Source organism: Parasteatoda tepidariorum, chromosome 5 (genome assembly GCF_043381705.1).
Source record: "Parasteatoda tepidariorum isolate YZ-2023 chromosome 5, CAS_Ptep_4.0, whole genome shotgun sequence".
NCBI classification, from domain to species: domain Eukaryota; kingdom Metazoa; phylum Arthropoda; class Arachnida; order Araneae; family Theridiidae; genus Parasteatoda; species Parasteatoda tepidariorum.
In genome coordinates, this window is record NC_092208.1 from 44,216,631 (window position 1) to 44,234,594 (window position 17,964).

A 17,964-nucleotide genomic window follows, 5' to 3' on the forward strand; every position below is an offset into this window, starting at 1 on the left:
TTTGAGTATGAGGATAAAAAAATTCCTGATGAGTACATAAATGAGTAAAATCACATTTTTAAAAACAATTTACAGCTTGCCCATAACTATTTCTGTATTTAATTACTTAGATTTCAGGTCTCAAACTTTAGGGCTCTATATGAAAAAGTTGAATTAGTAAACATAAGCTTGTGAATTGATTTTGTTTCTGCTACAAGTAAGGCTTGCTTCATCCCCAGCATATTTCGAACTTGTTGCTTTGGCAAATACAGTTAATGACTTTGAAAGTTTTGCGAAATTTCAGTTCCTTTGCGACTTTTTTAAATGCGACTAAATTACATTTACATTAAATTAAATTCGGACTTAATTTTGCACGCAAAAAGTATTCCATTTTTCAATGCTTTTTTCCCTGAGTCGTTAACTAGTGTTTTTTTATTTTCTTTTTCCTATGGCTAATTCTTATGCATGAAGCTTCAATTTGTTGAAGAGGTTCGATGAATTACCATTAGTTAAAAATGCTCATTGATGTATTTCCATCTGTCCATACTTTATTCGAGAGTGATACAGGCTAGCATTGATATATTAAACATAAACAGCTTAAATGAAGAATCAAAATTATGATAAATAAAATAAATCTTTTATTTTTTAAATTATGTGGAGCTCCGAAGTAAAGATTAATATTAATTTTTAATATAAATATACACTATCAAATTATAATTTTGGAAAAGGGTTCATAGGGTGTGGCTGCAGGGTTAAGCCACCTCTGTCCACCAAGAAATCAAAAATGCGAGTGTCATGTATACGTTGGAAAAGTTTTCGTCAAGAAAAGTTAAGGAATCCATCCATTGGCTATTAATTGGTTTGCCAAGACTCCATTGCCAAGGCCATTTATTGCTAAGACTCATTTTCATAGCCTTACGCATTCAAATGTGTTGGTGGAAAAGAAAGCGTGAGAAATAATAAAAAATTTTAATGAACTCAAATCATTAAAAACCATAAAACGATTTTTAAATTCTATATATATTCTAATATTTAGACAACATTGCTTAGTTAAATTTCGATTTTATTTTTTAAGTTTAAGAACATAATGTAATATCTTCTCGCATGTAATATCTTCTGAAAAGAGTCCCATGTCATATGGGCGGGAAGTAACACTTTGAGGGCCACTTTCACATTCATCAGATTTTATTCTGCTAGAAACGTTTTCTTCAACGGAAGTATCACGTTTCTGTACAACAGAAAAACTTACATTGTACTCCGTTCTCCCTTTTATATAATTTTTCACCGCATCTCCAAAATTCTCGAGTTGTCTCAAAGACGACAGGGCGTCTAAGATTCCAGAATCATCGCGTAAAGACCTCCCTCGTAACAGCCAGTCTCGAAAACTATCGCGACTGGCAGAACAGAAAGGAGCTCGTCCATAACAGTATCACATGAATTTGGTTTCAAAAGTACAACCCTATTATAGTAAATGTTTTTTTCAGTATTCTGAGAAATACCGCGAGATAAAAAGGTAGGCATAAGGCAAATAAAAATATATAGTCTTAAAAAAGAATACCCGCATAATTTCTACTAAAATGCTTATTTTTGCCATTTTGTCTGAGCTCAAGGGGGGTGTTCAAACCCCTAAACCCCTCCCTTGCGTACGCCACTGATATAGACACACACATACACAAATACATATACATACATACATAATATCAATTATTACAATCCTAAATATAATATTTTTCTCTTATTTTGAACTAAATTACCTAATAATGAAAAGTATGAAAAATATATCAAAGGGTTTAAAGGATATTATATCGCAGTAGAAACCCTTCATGGAAAATTCTTTTTGCTTTACATACATCGGCAATTTATAATTTAAAATCTAGAGAAAGTGAATTCAGGTGAACTATATTAATAATGAAGTTTCAAATGCTCGATTTTTTTTAAAGATATTAAAATGCAAAACGAATTGAAACAAAATTTCTCAGAATTATGCAACGAAGTAATACTGCAATAATTTGCAAGCATTTTAAATTCTTAAAAATATTTTTTTCATCATTTGAATCTTCATGGTATAATCTAAGTTTATCCACATCCCTTTTTCATCTAAACTTTAAATTATAAAATATGTATTTGGATCAAATGTAAATGAGTCTTTTTTAATAGCTGCAGAAGACTTTTATTCTCATTGTCTTGGCAACAACAGAATATTATCTAGACTCTTAAAAATTGTTTCGCAGTGTTTAGTTCTTTTTAAGTTCTTTTTTATTAGTATCTTTGATCATAAGTATGCGCACCGTTACAAACGCAGTTTCACAACTCATAATAATTTAATTTTTAAATGAAGAAAATGTTAAACCAATTGAAATTTTGTGCAGATTACAGGCACAGTTGGGCACTAATACCCTGTCGACGACTTAAGTACGCAAATGGCACAAATTATTGAAACAATTAAGAAGTTGAAAACTTGTCTCATGTTCTTCGACCAAGAATGAGTCTTACGAGAGAGAAAATTGACCAAGTTCGTGGCCTTATTCATATTGACTATCAAGGGAAATTTCGTGAAATAAGTGTTATAACAGATATAAGTTATGGAAGCATGCAAAGCATAATTCATGATGATTTGGAATATCGAAAAATCTGAACAAGGTGGGTGCCAAGAATCTTGAACACAAATCAAAAGGATGCAAAAGACATTTTCAAAGGCCGTATAAAGCCGCAGGCTTATAACAAAAGTTGCAGACATTATACTGGGAAAAAGTTGAACATCTTCCATATAGGTTAGATTTAACACCTTCGGACCACTATTTGTTTGGACCCCTTAAAGGAGAAATGGGAGAAGTGATATTTTCATCCAGTGAAGAGGTAGAAGATTAAGTAAATGGCCTACTTCATTTTATGCAACTAAAACTTCCAAAATGAATTACAAAACTTTTAAAAGATTTTAAAAAGTGAGTAGTATGAGAAAAAATAAAATTTTTAAAATAAAATTGTCATATATATTATTAAAAAAGTCTAATTTATATTTAATCCACCCTCGTGTTAATGGAGGTAAAAAAGAATTTGCCATTATCCCCCGGTGGTGAAGCATTTTTTTAAGATCTCTACTCTTAACTGTTTTATTTATTTATTTATTACTTTTTAATTATTTTTTTTAATGGCGGGCACTTGGAACTATTGAAAAATCTGCCGGACAGAAAGTGCCGGAACTGCTAACTCTCCTTTCGTTACCCACAGTGGGCACCTGTGGCCCAAGTCACACTACCACAATCCGTTTATAGGGCGGGTCACATTCACAAGCAAAGAAAGAACATAGAGCACAGATAGAGGGAAAGAAACATCCATGCCTTGCCCGGGATTCGAACCCAGAGCCTTTCTGATGCAAGGACAGTTCCCTGCCCCCTAGACAGGCCGGTCGGTCTACTCTTAACTGTAGAAGATAATAAATTGACGGCCACACTCCTAGGAAAATTCACTGTCTGCGTCAGCTATTATGTCAATTTTTAAAGTTAATTTTTATTTTTTATTTCATGAGCTACATTAGTAAGAATATGAAGAATGACATTGATGAAAATGGCTAAATATTGATTGTAAACTAATGCCTGTCACTTTAAAATTTCATATATAATTAACTCACTTTTTTATAAGCCGAACGGTAGTCACATACGTATAATATATATGTTGTTCTCTTGTGACGTGTTCTTTGAAAGAAACTATTTTGGAATTAAATATTGAGTATTCATGAAATTATTACAACAGAAAGAACCCAAAAAGATAGAAAGAGAGTACTAAATTTCAAGGAAGGAGTAAGACATTGTGGCACGTGCTTTACCCTTGGGCGTGATATAAGGCTTTAATCCATACCACAGCCTTACTCGGTAATATTGAATTACTCGATCACTTAGGAGACGGGTGTAATCGCCACGTATTCTTTGTTTAGGGTATTTATTTCTTCGGAAAACAGAAAGCTGCTGATTTTATTATGATGTGCATTATTTAGTAGAAGTTGCAGTATTGCGGTGGCTATATGCATTCCAGCAAAAGTTGCAACAAAAGGATCACATCTCTAAGTTAAGGGCCAGCAGGTTGTCTGATTAACGTTTATGATTTTTGCCGCTTCAAACTATTTCGATTTAGGAGGTAAGGAAATAAAATTTTTCTTAGGATTAAGAGACGCAAAGTGTATAGCTTAATGGATGGCTTTGAAATGGACGTTTGATCATATGTTCTGAATAATGGTATAATTTAGGTCAGCAATAATAATAAAGGTTGGTTCCATAAAAAAATTAAAATAAAATTCAGTTTTTTTTCTATAATTAATACCAAGCATTTTAATTAATTTAAAAGCAGGCATGTTAAAATTTTATACGTTATAATAAATTCGCATTTATTTTGATGAAAATCTGAATATTGATCGAACATTATTGTGGCTGAATCTTATATGATATGATACAGTGAGATTCAAATTTCATATAAATCTACAGTGCCCGTTAAATTTATAGAAGCTTAGTGTTCTTAGCTTCACAAAGGAAAGTATCACTTTATAATTTTTTTTTCATAATTGAAAGTAAGAAGTGTTCCCGAAAAAATTGAAGTGAAAAGATGAATCATTCTTTAATTACTAAAGAACAGGTAGAATTTAAACTTTTCAAGTAATTAAAATAATATACAGCGCTTATTTATTTATCGTCGACCTTAGTTGAGCCGCAATTGAACCGCATCTGAGGTGCACAGTGGACCAATGTCTTATATATTCAAAATAATTATGATAATAATAACAACAATAATAATAAAAATCACGGTGGTCCATTTTTCCATAACAATTATGCACTTGCAACTCGAGAGGAAGTGAAGTGATTATGCTTAACCACGCGATTAAAATCAAATTTAATTGAATACCTGAAGTGACGTCACGCTGGATACTTGCAAGTGACGTCATCATAAGTAATTAAATCGTTGCATTTGTCGATTCATATGCTCAACAGGTAGGAGTTTTACGCCAGGTTCGACACACACACATGACGTCGCTTACATGCCATCCAATTAAATCTGATTTAAATTACAAACATAATCACTTCACTTCTTCTCGAGTTGCAACCCAACTGCACCACTTTAAAATTATATTGCATTGATTTGATAGTTGAAATTCTCCCTTATTCGAACTAATTATTTTTATTTTAATTCAAAAATGAATTAAATGTCAATTAAAATTCTAGAATATATACTTCTTTTGAAATATGCTACCCTGTCAGAAAAATTATTTCAGTGTTGAAACGTTGTATCAGTATTTTGAATGATAATAGTTTGCTAATTTGCCGTTAATTATATAAATAATAATAGCTCTAATTGAAACATAGTTCCAATTAATCAAGTTTAATATGTATGATCATTTGATATAATAAAGCGTCATATTAATGTTGCAGCAAATTTGAACGATATAATGGTTCAATGAGCTCCAGAATTTTTAACTAATAAATTAATAAAAATTTTAAAATAATAGAAACGTTTAGAAAGCGGAAACCTCCTCACATTGTTAATTAACGTGCATGACTCTTAATCTTAAATGCAGTTGAAGAGCTTATATATTATATTATACTAGGAGGCTTCGCCCCCTGCTCGGTGGCGCTCGCCAACCCCCAGAACTGCTGTCGCAGTTCATTTCGGATTGATCGCAATTGGTCCAATGATTTCGGATTGATCCAATGATCGCTTTGCTCGCTCATTGGATACGTTCTTAACGTCTAGCTTTTGTATACTTTTTTGAATACTGAAGTTCCGAAAACTTTTCACTGTAGAAAATTCTAAACCTGTGCATTTCAATATTAATTTGAAATTGCAAACAGTTCACATATTTTTCTTAATCGCAATATTCTAAATTTCAGTTGTTGAGGAAAGCAACTGTTGTAAGTTTTGTTTTAAAGTCTTTCCCACCAGAGTGTTAAAGCCATGTGTTGTAAAACAATATGAAGTAGTAGTCTGAATAGTAGAGAGAGAGAGATACAACACTTATAAAATTGAAGGATTTGTTACGTCAAACGCTCAGGTATCTTAATTTTGATCTAGTTGCGCTTCTATGTCATTTTGATTTATGTTGCTAAGTTAACTTTCAAAAAATTCTATGNTATTATATTATATTATATTACATAATTGTAGAAAGTTATGAAGTGGTATTCTTAAAAAGCACGAAATTTTGTGTTTAAAACATGTAATGTTTAGTTATTTGTATTGAATTTAATTTTTCTGCCAGATCATTAAATAAGACAGAGTATGGTAAAATGTGTTTCGCTAGCAACTTTTAGCTGTTTTGCTGTTTTTCTAAAAACGATATTCCTGAATTTTCAAAAACATCGTTCACACCCTTCTTTCACTATGATTTTCAATTTTAAAATCCATAGTATTGAAATAAAATTTATTTTATTGAAAGCGATTGATTATGACTTATATAAAAGACACAGTGAATCTTTATTTTTGGGTCTGAATAAATTATTTTTTTTCTCCAAAATCATAGTAAAATTTGAAAATTTTACAAGGTAAGTTAAAATGTTTAGATTCAGTATGTTTTTATCTGGTAGATTAGGTTTCAAGTTACCATGAAAAAAAAGTTTAAAAACTGTGTCCATTGAAGTATTTTGATCTAAATAAATATTAACTCCTATTAAATTTTTAATTTTTATTTGTGTAGTTCGCCTAAAGTTATTCTATCTTTCTGAAGTTTTTATGTTTCAGGAAAAAAATTATTATTTAAGATTTTTTCTTGGAATTAGTAAAATAATTCCTTTTTTTGTAGAAAACGTGCACGTAACGTGTCTATATAGCGGACTATAAGCTCTAAAATAGTGTATAAATGCACTATTTTTTACCAATAATATTTTTTTTAAAAACTTCGAATCTTTGGGTCTGTAAGAATTTAATGTTAATTTTAAACTTTTTCTGGATTTTACTTAATTTGCTGTTTTTTTCTTAGCATAAATCTTTAGCTATATCATTAGAATGAACAATATACTGTTCTTAAACATCATTTGTAATTTTATTGTTTTCTTCGAAATTCAACATTGAACCAGTCAATGACATATCTCATTTATAATTAAATACGTTGACGGGTCACTTCTCGGGTCTTTCAGTGACCCACGTACCATTGGTTTTCTACTCCGGGCATAGATTATTATTATATAGGGTGTGCCTCTAAAATCAAGTCTGATATATAGACTCTGGCTAATTTTAAGTGACACACCCTGTAGTTGAAATTTATACTGGACGACTTGTATGTGAAATCAATCATTTACCAACAACTAATTTTGAATAACTGTCGGATTAATTTATAAATAGATTGTATACTATTTGGTTCCTATTTATTCTGGCATTATAGAATACTGTAAATACTTAAATTGGTTATACAACTGGAACTCTTTGGACTTGTATTATTATAAGGGTAATTCTTTGCAAATAGGCTAAAATGATGTAAACGTAGATTACTTAATATTTTTCTATAGAAAAATGAATTCGAAATTTGTTCAATATATAGTTTAAGATGTTTTTATTACATAATCTCATAAGTTTGAAGAGTTATTAATAAGTGTTCTAATTTTATCTTATGGGATATTAATTAAGAATTATAAATTGTTATTTTAATTTTATTTATAGGTTTAAACTTAAATAAGCAAATATTCATTCCCTTATTATTTTCTTATTCCTTNTCATAAGTTTGAAGAGTTATTAATAAGTGTTCTAATTTTATCTTATGGGATATTAATTAAGAATTATAAATTGTTATTTTAATTTTATTTATAGGTTTAAACTTAAAAAAAGCAAATATTCATTCCCTCATTATTTTCTTATTCCTTCACATTATCATTCCCTCACTATGAGCAATTTTTTGAAGGATTGTGTCCTATGTTTTTAAAGACTAGTTAAAATACTAGTTCTTTTGCTTTGTAATATTTTTGAATTAATTAAGTTCTGACATATATTTATAAATATATTCCTTAAAATTATTATTTTAAATCTGTTTATTAGCAAAAATATTATTCCCGCACCATGTTCTCTAACTTTAATAAAAACTTATAATATTTTTAGTATTTTTTTAAAACATTAAGCGAGACTAAGCAAATATTCATTTCCTCATTATTTTCTTATTCCTTATATTTATAACATTCTTATTCCTTATATTTAAAACATTAAGCGTGACTGCTATATTTTTCTTGTCTAGTACCTTATCCTGTATCTTGTTACAAAAAATTAGAAATTTCTGACATAAATCGTTTTCTTGAAATCACTATCTGGAGAAAATTTTCCATGTAATTGAGGTGTTAATCATTATTTATTGTGGATAGATTATTGAGGGTGTAAAACTAATACATTACTATTCGTAATTCAATTCAATTTCAGGGATTACATTACGAATTGAGGTTTTATTTTCAAAGATTTATAATTGCAAATGATTAGATTGTAAATTCAAAGGGAATTTAATAAACAGCAAAAAATTTTCCCCTTATTTTGGTGCCTATGGATACTTTGTAGTTCCTCTTGATCGTAGGGTTAAAACAAAACTTGAGATACCAGTCCGGAATTTTAATCTTAATGTACCTTATTATCTGTAACTCACAGTTATGCGAAAAAGCCTGCAAATACGTCTAAAAGTTTCAAATCAAATGGTCATTGTTATTCAAGTGGTTAGTATTAAAAAATGCCAACGTCACGAAAGCAACCATGCTATAGTTATCCTCTGAGTGCTGCGCGTCTGGGCAATTTGTATGGTATTTAATTTTCTCCTCACTTTTATCTCGTTGAAAATTTAGAATGAAACAAGTTTGTAATCCAGGAAAGTAAATAATTAATAAGGCTAAAATTTCCTGTTTGTGCTCTATACTCTATATAAAATAGCCCTCACTTCATGACTTCCACAGATGGTTTTAAGCAGTTGGTTGAAATGTTTGACTCTAACTCCAATTCCGATTTATACTCAAGAAAGTGTTAATTTAATTATTTAGTAATTGTTGATTTAAAATTATATGTTTTTATTTTTTGCACAATTAAAGTACTTAATTTATTTAAATTTTTTATTTTGTATTGTACATAACAGTTGAAATAAATTTAAATATATATATTTACAAAAAAAATATTTACAAAAAAAAATATTTATTAAAAAAAATATTATTATGAATATATATATATTTATAAAAATATATATATATTTACAAAATATTGAAATTATGAAAAACCCTTACAAGAAAAGAATTATGAGTCAATATTTCACACGAAGACTCACGACTATCACATATATAAATGTCTTAAGCCTAAAAAATTGATTACTGATTCTTCAAATAAAAAATAATTTCATTCAAATCGTGCTATGTCTAGAAGCATAATAAGCTCTACTATAAAGGCGAATAATTCTCGAATTTTTTATAATCTTTTTGCTAAGTGGTATTCATTGAATACTGGTTTTGTGGTAGTCATATTTTTCAAAAATACCCATGTATGTCTGGAAATATCTATAAAATTTTTTTAAATTTTTATTTATTTTTATTTACACAAGGTTGAATACTTTGTGAAATTTTTAAAATATTTTTGCAGCGCGTTATTCATTTGAGACTGGTTTCAGATTAGAATTTGGAAGTCATATTTTCATAAAATATCTATAAATGTCCAAAAATTTCTAAATTTTTTAAAAATATTTTATTTAGTGAAAATCGCCGTGAGCATGTACAGCGAAAACATGAGGTTGGATAAGGAGCGAATATTTCATAATTTTTATACTGACAAATAAATCATTCTGAGAACTACTGATGCGCTCGAGTTTTCTCTGGATATATAAGAATCCGAAGTTTTTTGGTTGTAATCAGGGAAGTTGTTAAAGGTTTTTTGGAAAAGAATATTAGTAAGTAGGTTCGTTTTTCAAAGTCACTAAATAATCTTAAGGTATTCAAAATATTTAGTTTTGCAGTAATTAAGGATGTTGGTGTCATCAAGTTGCGCAACAGGCTTTTAAGAAATATAAAATGTACACTACAAAACCTTTTTCACGAGAAGAAGAAAAAATATTCTGTTTTACAATGAAGCAGTGGGCAATGGTAAGTAGGACAATCTTTTAGAGGAGAATACTGAGTTTAAATAGGGTTTTAAATTTTACCACACGAATTGCTTTCTCCAGAAAGAAAACAATATCGTTTAGGAAGTCCATATTAGAGGAGAAACTATAATGTGACTTGGACTTAAAGAGTATTTGGACCACTCAATTGACCAACCGGAATTCGGGTCATTCTCATTTTCAGTAAGATGCAGCGTTGCTATGACAACCACACCCGCTCACCAACTCCATCTTGGGATAGCTGGCGCCAATTTCCAACCCTAAAGGGAAAATTCTCCCTAGGCATTAAATTTAGATCGCCAGATGATTCATTGTTGAAATTTACTCACTGGATTTTATTGCCCTGTTCCAGGAAGATTTAATCTTCTTCTTTCCCCCTTTTGGAATGACTTTTGGGCTTTTTAGATGACATTCTGCGAGGGTTCTATCTCATAAAAATGGATGCAACGTGGTTGAGTTTTCTAATGGAAAAACTGAAAGATAATGGGTGCTGTTTTCAGCTTTTACAATTTTATGAAGGTCGAATGGAAACAAAATATTAATTACTTAGTGGGAGGGGATTGGAACGGCCTTGATCTCATTGATAAACGTTTTTGTTTGTGAAAGGGAATGCTTTCAGAACAGATACCCAAATGTGGGTCGTTTTCATTTTTGGGAACATTTAAGGCACTTATCTGAACCTCGATCCAGATTTAACGATAGCTTCCGGAGATGAGAGGCTGAAAGAAACTGAACCCTCATAGAATATGGTCAAACTGAGAGGATGGTTAAGCTGATGTATCACTGAAGGTGCCTGCCATCTGTTAATAATCAGATACATGCTAAGTTTCATCAATGATTATTCAGTTACCGGTAGAAACCAAGGATCAATTTTACGCTTACTTAATCTTGGTCCTTTCTGTCGAGTCAACACATTATTCCAGGAAGGAGTGCATGCTGATGGTTTTTAAAATTGATACATATTCTCAATGCAATGAAATTAGAAAAAATTACAAGAAAATTGGAACTTCTTAGTAATAACGTTTTATTTGGAAGGGAAGCAGTGCAAACATCAAAAGGAAACACAGAGACGCAAGACGTGCGTGTCTTGTTGACATTAACTACCACATCACGGTAACTGATTGATTTATAGGAGGTAAGTGATCTAGTTCAGCTTTATGGGGTACCAACTCTGTTGCAATTGAATTTTTCTATGATAATTAAAAAAAAAAACATTTTACACTTAAAGAGTCGCAGAACAACAGTGACACTCTCTTAACTATCTAACATGAAGGTAATGCAAAAGCAGCAAAGGTTAGCATAAATTCAATGTTGATGCTTAGATGGTCGAAATGCAAACTTTATAATCAGATGGTAGAAGTTTTTAGTAAACAGATTTCTCACGTTATGAAAATTGTTATTTGAGCCATGACAGATTAGTGGTTAAGGATTGAGCTGTCATTGTAAAGAACTAGGTTTCTATTTTTGGAGACATCTTGAAGCTAACCCAGCTTTATATCCATAGGTATCAGCATGATTGGGAATTAAAGGCTGTTAGTGTGAAATACTGACCACATTACCATCATCATGACACTGTCACAAAAATGTGGAGCCACTTCTATGACCTACTGGCTCACGATAGTGGTTTAAGATTTGAGTAAACTTGAATAAAGGTGTTAGTTGCTTTTTTGTGAGAGGAGTTTACTTTTAGACTATCTGATGCGTACTTAGAGTATCAGATTTTATTTGAATAATGAATTTTAATAAGTGTACTCACTCTTTCGTTCTCATAAAACTTGTCTAGATCTTCGATGGGCGTGGCGATGAGCTCTGGAGGGAAGTCCGGCGCGAGCGCCCGAGGAAGGGGCATTCCCACCTCGAGTGCGGGATCGGGCTCTAGCCTTTCTTCGTGATGAGGAATGGAATAGTGCTCAGGTACCCCGTCCGGCCCGATCTCACCCTCGGCCTTCAGGCGCTCTCTTTCAGCTTTGCGGGCGTTGGCCTCCGCTATCCGAGCCTCGATGGCAGCCAGTGATTCCTTCGTAAAGGGACGGAATAGAGGCACCGTCTCCTCATCCGACTGCTCGTCGCCGGAAGACATCACCGAGCGATCACCGCCGCCTCCTCTGAAAAAAACATTAAACATCTTCAAATCAAAATACTCTAAATTTATCAACATTAAACATAGTTAATTTTAAAATTGACAACATTTTTGGATTTGAATCATTTGGTTCTTTAACACTTCCCTACTATATACTTTCCTTCCCTTCTGCACTTCCCAGAAAAAAAAATTCCGATGTAAAAAAAAAAATACATATAAACCGGTTTCGGTATAGTACTAGATCTGGTACGATATCGAAACAGGTGTTTATAACATGATATTATATTTAATATGATTTTGGATTTGGCATTATATGAGTTCCAATATGATGCCAGTTCTAGTATGATACCGGAAATTGGAAACAGTGTTTAATAAACCGGCATATTTCCAGTAGAGTTAAAACTTGATGCCTTTTTCGCTTATGAGCATTATGAATAAAGAGGGCCAAAAAAGAGTAGAATGCCGCGTATTAAAAGTTAAACTTAACAATTAAAAATTCCTGAACAAACTACTTTTACGACTAAAAGTAAGTTTAATTACTGTTGTCGACAACAAGTGTATACATGATAATTGTTAAGGGTGCTAAGACTTAAATATAGTGTTAGCTGGCAAAAACTTTAAATCTGTTGATTGATAACTCTAGAGGTAAAAGTGGTCATCTTGCTTATTTACAGCAATGTTTCATAAGGTCACATAAAGATTGGGTTATATTCTATACCCAGAGACTTGCAGACTCAGTCTACCACAATGTAGATTTACTGAAGTTATCGGTTCAAGTCCCTCAACATATACATTTCAAATTCTTAATCCTCCTCAATAGTGTGAGTAATCATATCTAATCACGCATTAAACAATATCTAATTCTTTCGCAAATATTGAGCCATAATGCCACAGAAAAAAGCACATTCATCCATCTGTAGTTATTAATCCTGGGTCTTTTAAAAGATGAGATATAGAATCATGTGCACTGGAATGAGCCCTCAGAACAAAAAAAAGTAGAGAAAGGAATAAAATATAGCAGTGGAGCTAAACATGCTACATATCTGTAAGCCATCTCAAGGAATGATGTANGCCCCCAAATTCACCTGACCTTAATCCAATAGAGCATTTGTGGTCCTACTTGGAAAATCAAATTCGTGCTGCCACGCTACCCCCTCGCAATGTGAGGGAATTGGAGGACCAGTTGGTGAGCGCTTGGTACCAGATACCTCAGACTATCTATCAGCACCTTGTAGAATCAATGTCACGGCGGGTGCTAGCAGTTTTGAGGGCTAAAGGTGGTCCTACATGTTATTAGCAGGGTGGCCACAATGTAATGGCTCTTCGGTGTATACCGGTTTCGGTATAGTACTAGACCTGGTATGATATCGGAACTGGTGTTTCATAAGTTGGTCTAAATTTTCGGTATGATACTGAACCTGGCACGATATCGAAACTGATGATTTATAACATGGTATTATTTTTGATATGATATTGGATTTGGCATTATATGAGTTCCAATATGATGCCAGTTCTAGTATGATACCTGAAATCGGAAACAGCGTTTAATAAACCGGCATATTTCCAGTAGAGTTAAAACTGGATGTCCTTTTTGCTTATGAGCATTATGAATAAAGAGCACCAAAAAAGCGGAACAACCCGAGTATTAAAATTTAACTTAACAATTAAAAATTCCTGAACAAGCTACTTTTACGACTAAAAGTAAGTTTAATTACTGTTGTCGACAACAAGTGTATACATGATAATCGTTAAGGGTGCTAAGACTTAAATATAGTGTTAGCTGTCAAAAACTTTAAATCTGCTGTTTGATAACTCTGTAGGTAAAAGTGGTCACCTTGTTTATTTACAGCGATGTTTCATAAGGTCACATAAGGATTGGGTTATAATCTATACCCAGAGACTTGCAGACTCAGTCTACCGCAATGAAGATTTACTGAAGTTATCAGCTCGAGTCCCCCTACATATACATTTCAGATTCTTAATCCTCCTCAATAGTGTGAGTAATAGTAACTATAACGCAATAATCATTTCAAATCACGCCTTAAACAATATCTAATTCGTTTGCAAATATTGAGCCATAATGCCACAGAAAAAAAAACCTCATTCAACCATCTGTAGTTATTAATCCTGGGTCTTTCAAAAGATGGGATATTGAATGATGTGCACTGGAATTAGCCTTCAGAAAAAAGAAAAGTAGAGAAAGGAATAAAATATAACAGCGGAGCTAAATATGCTACATATCTGTAAACCGTCTTAAGGAATGATGTAAAATATTGATTTTGGCACAAAAGCTGTAAATTCTATTTTAAATTTAATCACAATCCAAAAACACGCCCATCAAACACTTTATAAAGTTTTTTGGAAGTTCAAAAATTCCCCATCTGTAGTCTTCAAACTATTGAACTTCAGGAATAATATTAAAAATAATAATGTTAATAATGATAACATTAATAATAATAATAAAAAGACGTATTCGACTTTTTAAAATAATTTTCAAAGGAATAATAAAAATTCAGACGAACGTATATGCATTTCTATTAGTTCCCTTTTTAACACTCTGAACGTTAGTTCAGGTTTTTTCCGAACTTCCAGATGCAGGCCTTCCTGCATTAGATATTTTGATGCAAATAAAAACTGAAACCTGTTTCTCCATTTATTAAATGAGAAAATAGTACGGTAGCAGTTTTTACGTAGTAGCATGTTTATAATACCTGAATCATAGCACCAAATCACAAGCTCGTGACATTTTAGAACCCTAAGTACAAATAAGAAAATATGTAGAAAAATGCTCTCGAAAGATAATCGAAAGGCACGAGCTCAATAAAAGAGAGGAATGAAAAAAAAAACCGGTTAATAGTTAAAAAAAAAAAAAATAAAAAAATAAAAAATTCAAGAGATAAAATCACTTTATTGGATATGCAGGCAAGCATCCAATGCAGACCAGTAATGCTAGTGTTGCCCAACCATAGCTTAAAACTAAAATTTACTTTTCCATGGAAGGCCTTTTTTATTAAATTAGGTACATGTCCATGTCCACAAATCTAATTGGGGTGCCATTGCTTAACAGGGGATTACGGAGAAACTTCCAGCTACCCAAAACAAGTTCTTCACTATTGTAAACAGATTTAATGCGATATATTTGAGATGGTATCACATTTCTGTAGAGACTAATATAAATATTAAGCGAATTCGATTAAGTGAATTTATTTTGAAAAGGAATCAAAAGGTTATTACTTTTATCAAAAATACTAATTTCAGTCTTAGAGAAATTTAATGTAAATCAAGGAAATCTGATCAGAGTTGGATTGATCAGTTTTTAAGATTAGATAGTGTTGGCATTAGAATAGATAGTGTTGGCAATATCAGTTATTTATTATAACAAACAATTTAATATTATAAAATTTTAAGAAATTTAATTAGAAGTGATAAAGGATAAATATAGATTCCATCAATATTTTCTTTAAAAAAACTGTTTTCACTTATAGTTTTGTAACTTTTTTTAAAACTTAGATATACTAATTTTTACATCACTTTTATCTAAATTTTTAATTTAATACGAACTTGATTATAGTTAATAAATAGCAAAGTGGATTTAAAGTATACTATCTAAATATATTATCAATTGATGTTCAGTATTAATAAATTGTATAATATACCAATAATTTAATTAACCCAGTATATTATCTTCCTCCCATCCTTTATTATTTAACGTCTCCAAAACATAAAAAAGTTTTATTCTTTAAAATTTATGCAACCTTACACCCCCAGCTAAAGTGCCAAAAAATAAAAAGATTTTATTCTTGGAAATGTGTGTTTACATTACAAAGTATATTTCTTTTTCCCCAGCTTAAAAGTGAATTTGTTGGAAGTAAATTTGCTCAGTGTCAACTGTCAGCAATAACATTTTCGCTTTCGAATATAGTCTCTAAAAATCTCTAAAAAAATACTTTATGAAACGTATTTCTAACTAACTTTAATTAATCAATCAAGAAACAATTCAAAATAAAAACTAAAAATATTATTTTTGCTGTGTTTTAAATAGATCAATTTTATGTTGCCCTTATTTTTAATTTATTGTCATAAAACATCTTTAAAAATGCCAAAAGTGCCATTTTGTTATGCTTATTTTCCTGCTTTTACTATTTTTTGATTTTAATTGTTTTCTAAATTAAGAGTTTGAAACTAAATAAGTTATTTCTTTACTCTAACGTAATTCCATGATATTTCTTAATCAAGTTGCATTTTGTGATAAATTAATTAGAATCAGCGTCTAAATTTATTAGCCATTTCACAATTATAATTTTTTGTCATAAATTTTATAAATGGGCTGTTATAAATTACCTTTAAAGTGATTTGTTAAATGATTTAGAACTTAACACTCAGTTTCATGCATAATGCATACACGAATTGTATTTAATATATCAGCCTGTTTGGTAAGCGGAATTGTTAAATTACGGTTGCATAACAATATACCTTCGACTTTAAATGTTAGAAAATGATTACACACAGTAAAATTATTTATGTTTACTTCATAATAGAATCACTTGGAAAATAGAATCAAACGAGATCTTTTATACCTTTTACCAATCAAATTTGATTCAAACATTTAGATTAAAAAAAAGGAATGTCGGACGTACACTGCAAAAAATTCCGGATCAAATTACGGTGAAAAGTACAGGCACTCAGGATGCTGGTACATTTTACCGTAAAATCCATTTTTACCGTAAAGTTTTACAAAGCAAAAAATCTGATATACAGTAATTTTTATAATTATATTTACAAAAAGATTTACTTTAAAATCACTAAATCACTGTAATTAAATAAATACTACTGTAAATATTATATTGTAAGAAAATTGAGAAAATATTAGAAAACTTTTCGTATATTTACAACATAAGAATAAAAATAGAATGTACTAATATTTGAACAATATTTAAGATAGAATGTTCAAAAATCTTCAAATGATAAAGATTTGTCAAGACGTGTTTTGTAGCTACAAAATAATATAAAGCTGCAATTTTCGAATGGATTTTGTCAAAAGTGGAAAATATTATTTTTCTCACGTCTATTTCGCTCTAAAAATTTTGATTCGGTAGTGTTAATATATTTTTTCTCATTCTTTCGGATCAAGCTAAGGTGAAAGTTTTTCGCTTGAAAATAAATTACGAGAGTTTTATAAAGAAAAATTTCAGCGTTGAGCATAAAATGAACAAGTGGAAATCAAAAAAAAATTTTGTTTATGGACTTTTTCAGTTCCTTAATAAAAACAATTTGTTTAATGTCTAAATAAGTTCACTTAGAAGATTTTTCATTAAAGCATACCGTTTCTAAGAGTTTGAGCGTGTTAATTTGATTTTCAATAAAAATGTCAATCATTCGCGTCTACACAGTTTCTTTTTGTAGAAAAAAAAGAAGAGTTTTGAATGCGTTTTTTGTTGTTGAATAACAATGAACATATCAAAAAACCATAAAACGTATTTAAAATTTAGGATAATTGAGAATTAAAATAATAATTTAATGATGACTTAACTTATATAAGTACTCTGTAATCTCAGTACGTAAAGCCAAAAATAAAAAAAATAATAATAAAAATTATAATAATAATAAAAAATACAGCATGCTCGTATGCTGCATTGGAAAAAAAATTCCTGAATAATTTTTGATCCAATAACTAGATTTTTATGAGATAGGTCTCAATCTTAATGGTGCCAGGGACTAATCTTAAATAAGATTAACAGTTTTTGTTACTATTTTTTTGTACTACAGTTTTCCTGTATTACAGTTTTTTTTTATATAAGTTTTAAAACTATGCAAATTTTTTTCCAAT

At 30.6% G+C, this 17,964-nt stretch overlaps 1 protein-coding gene across 1 annotated transcript in view; it reads right to left on the bottom strand.

Annotated features, from left to right (window-relative positions):
• The window catches only part of LOC107454398 (sodium channel protein para), a 227,573-nt gene that overhangs the window by 84,145 nt on the left and 125,464 nt on the right, over nt 1-17,964 (bottom strand). Inside the window, exon 2 of the mRNA XM_071181380.1 lies at nt 11,814-12,162. Coding sequence (XP_071037481.1) covers nt 11,814-12,137 — 324 coding nt within the window. The 5' untranslated portion in view covers nt 12,138-12,162. The remainder of the gene's footprint in view (nt 1-11,813; nt 12,163-17,964) is intronic.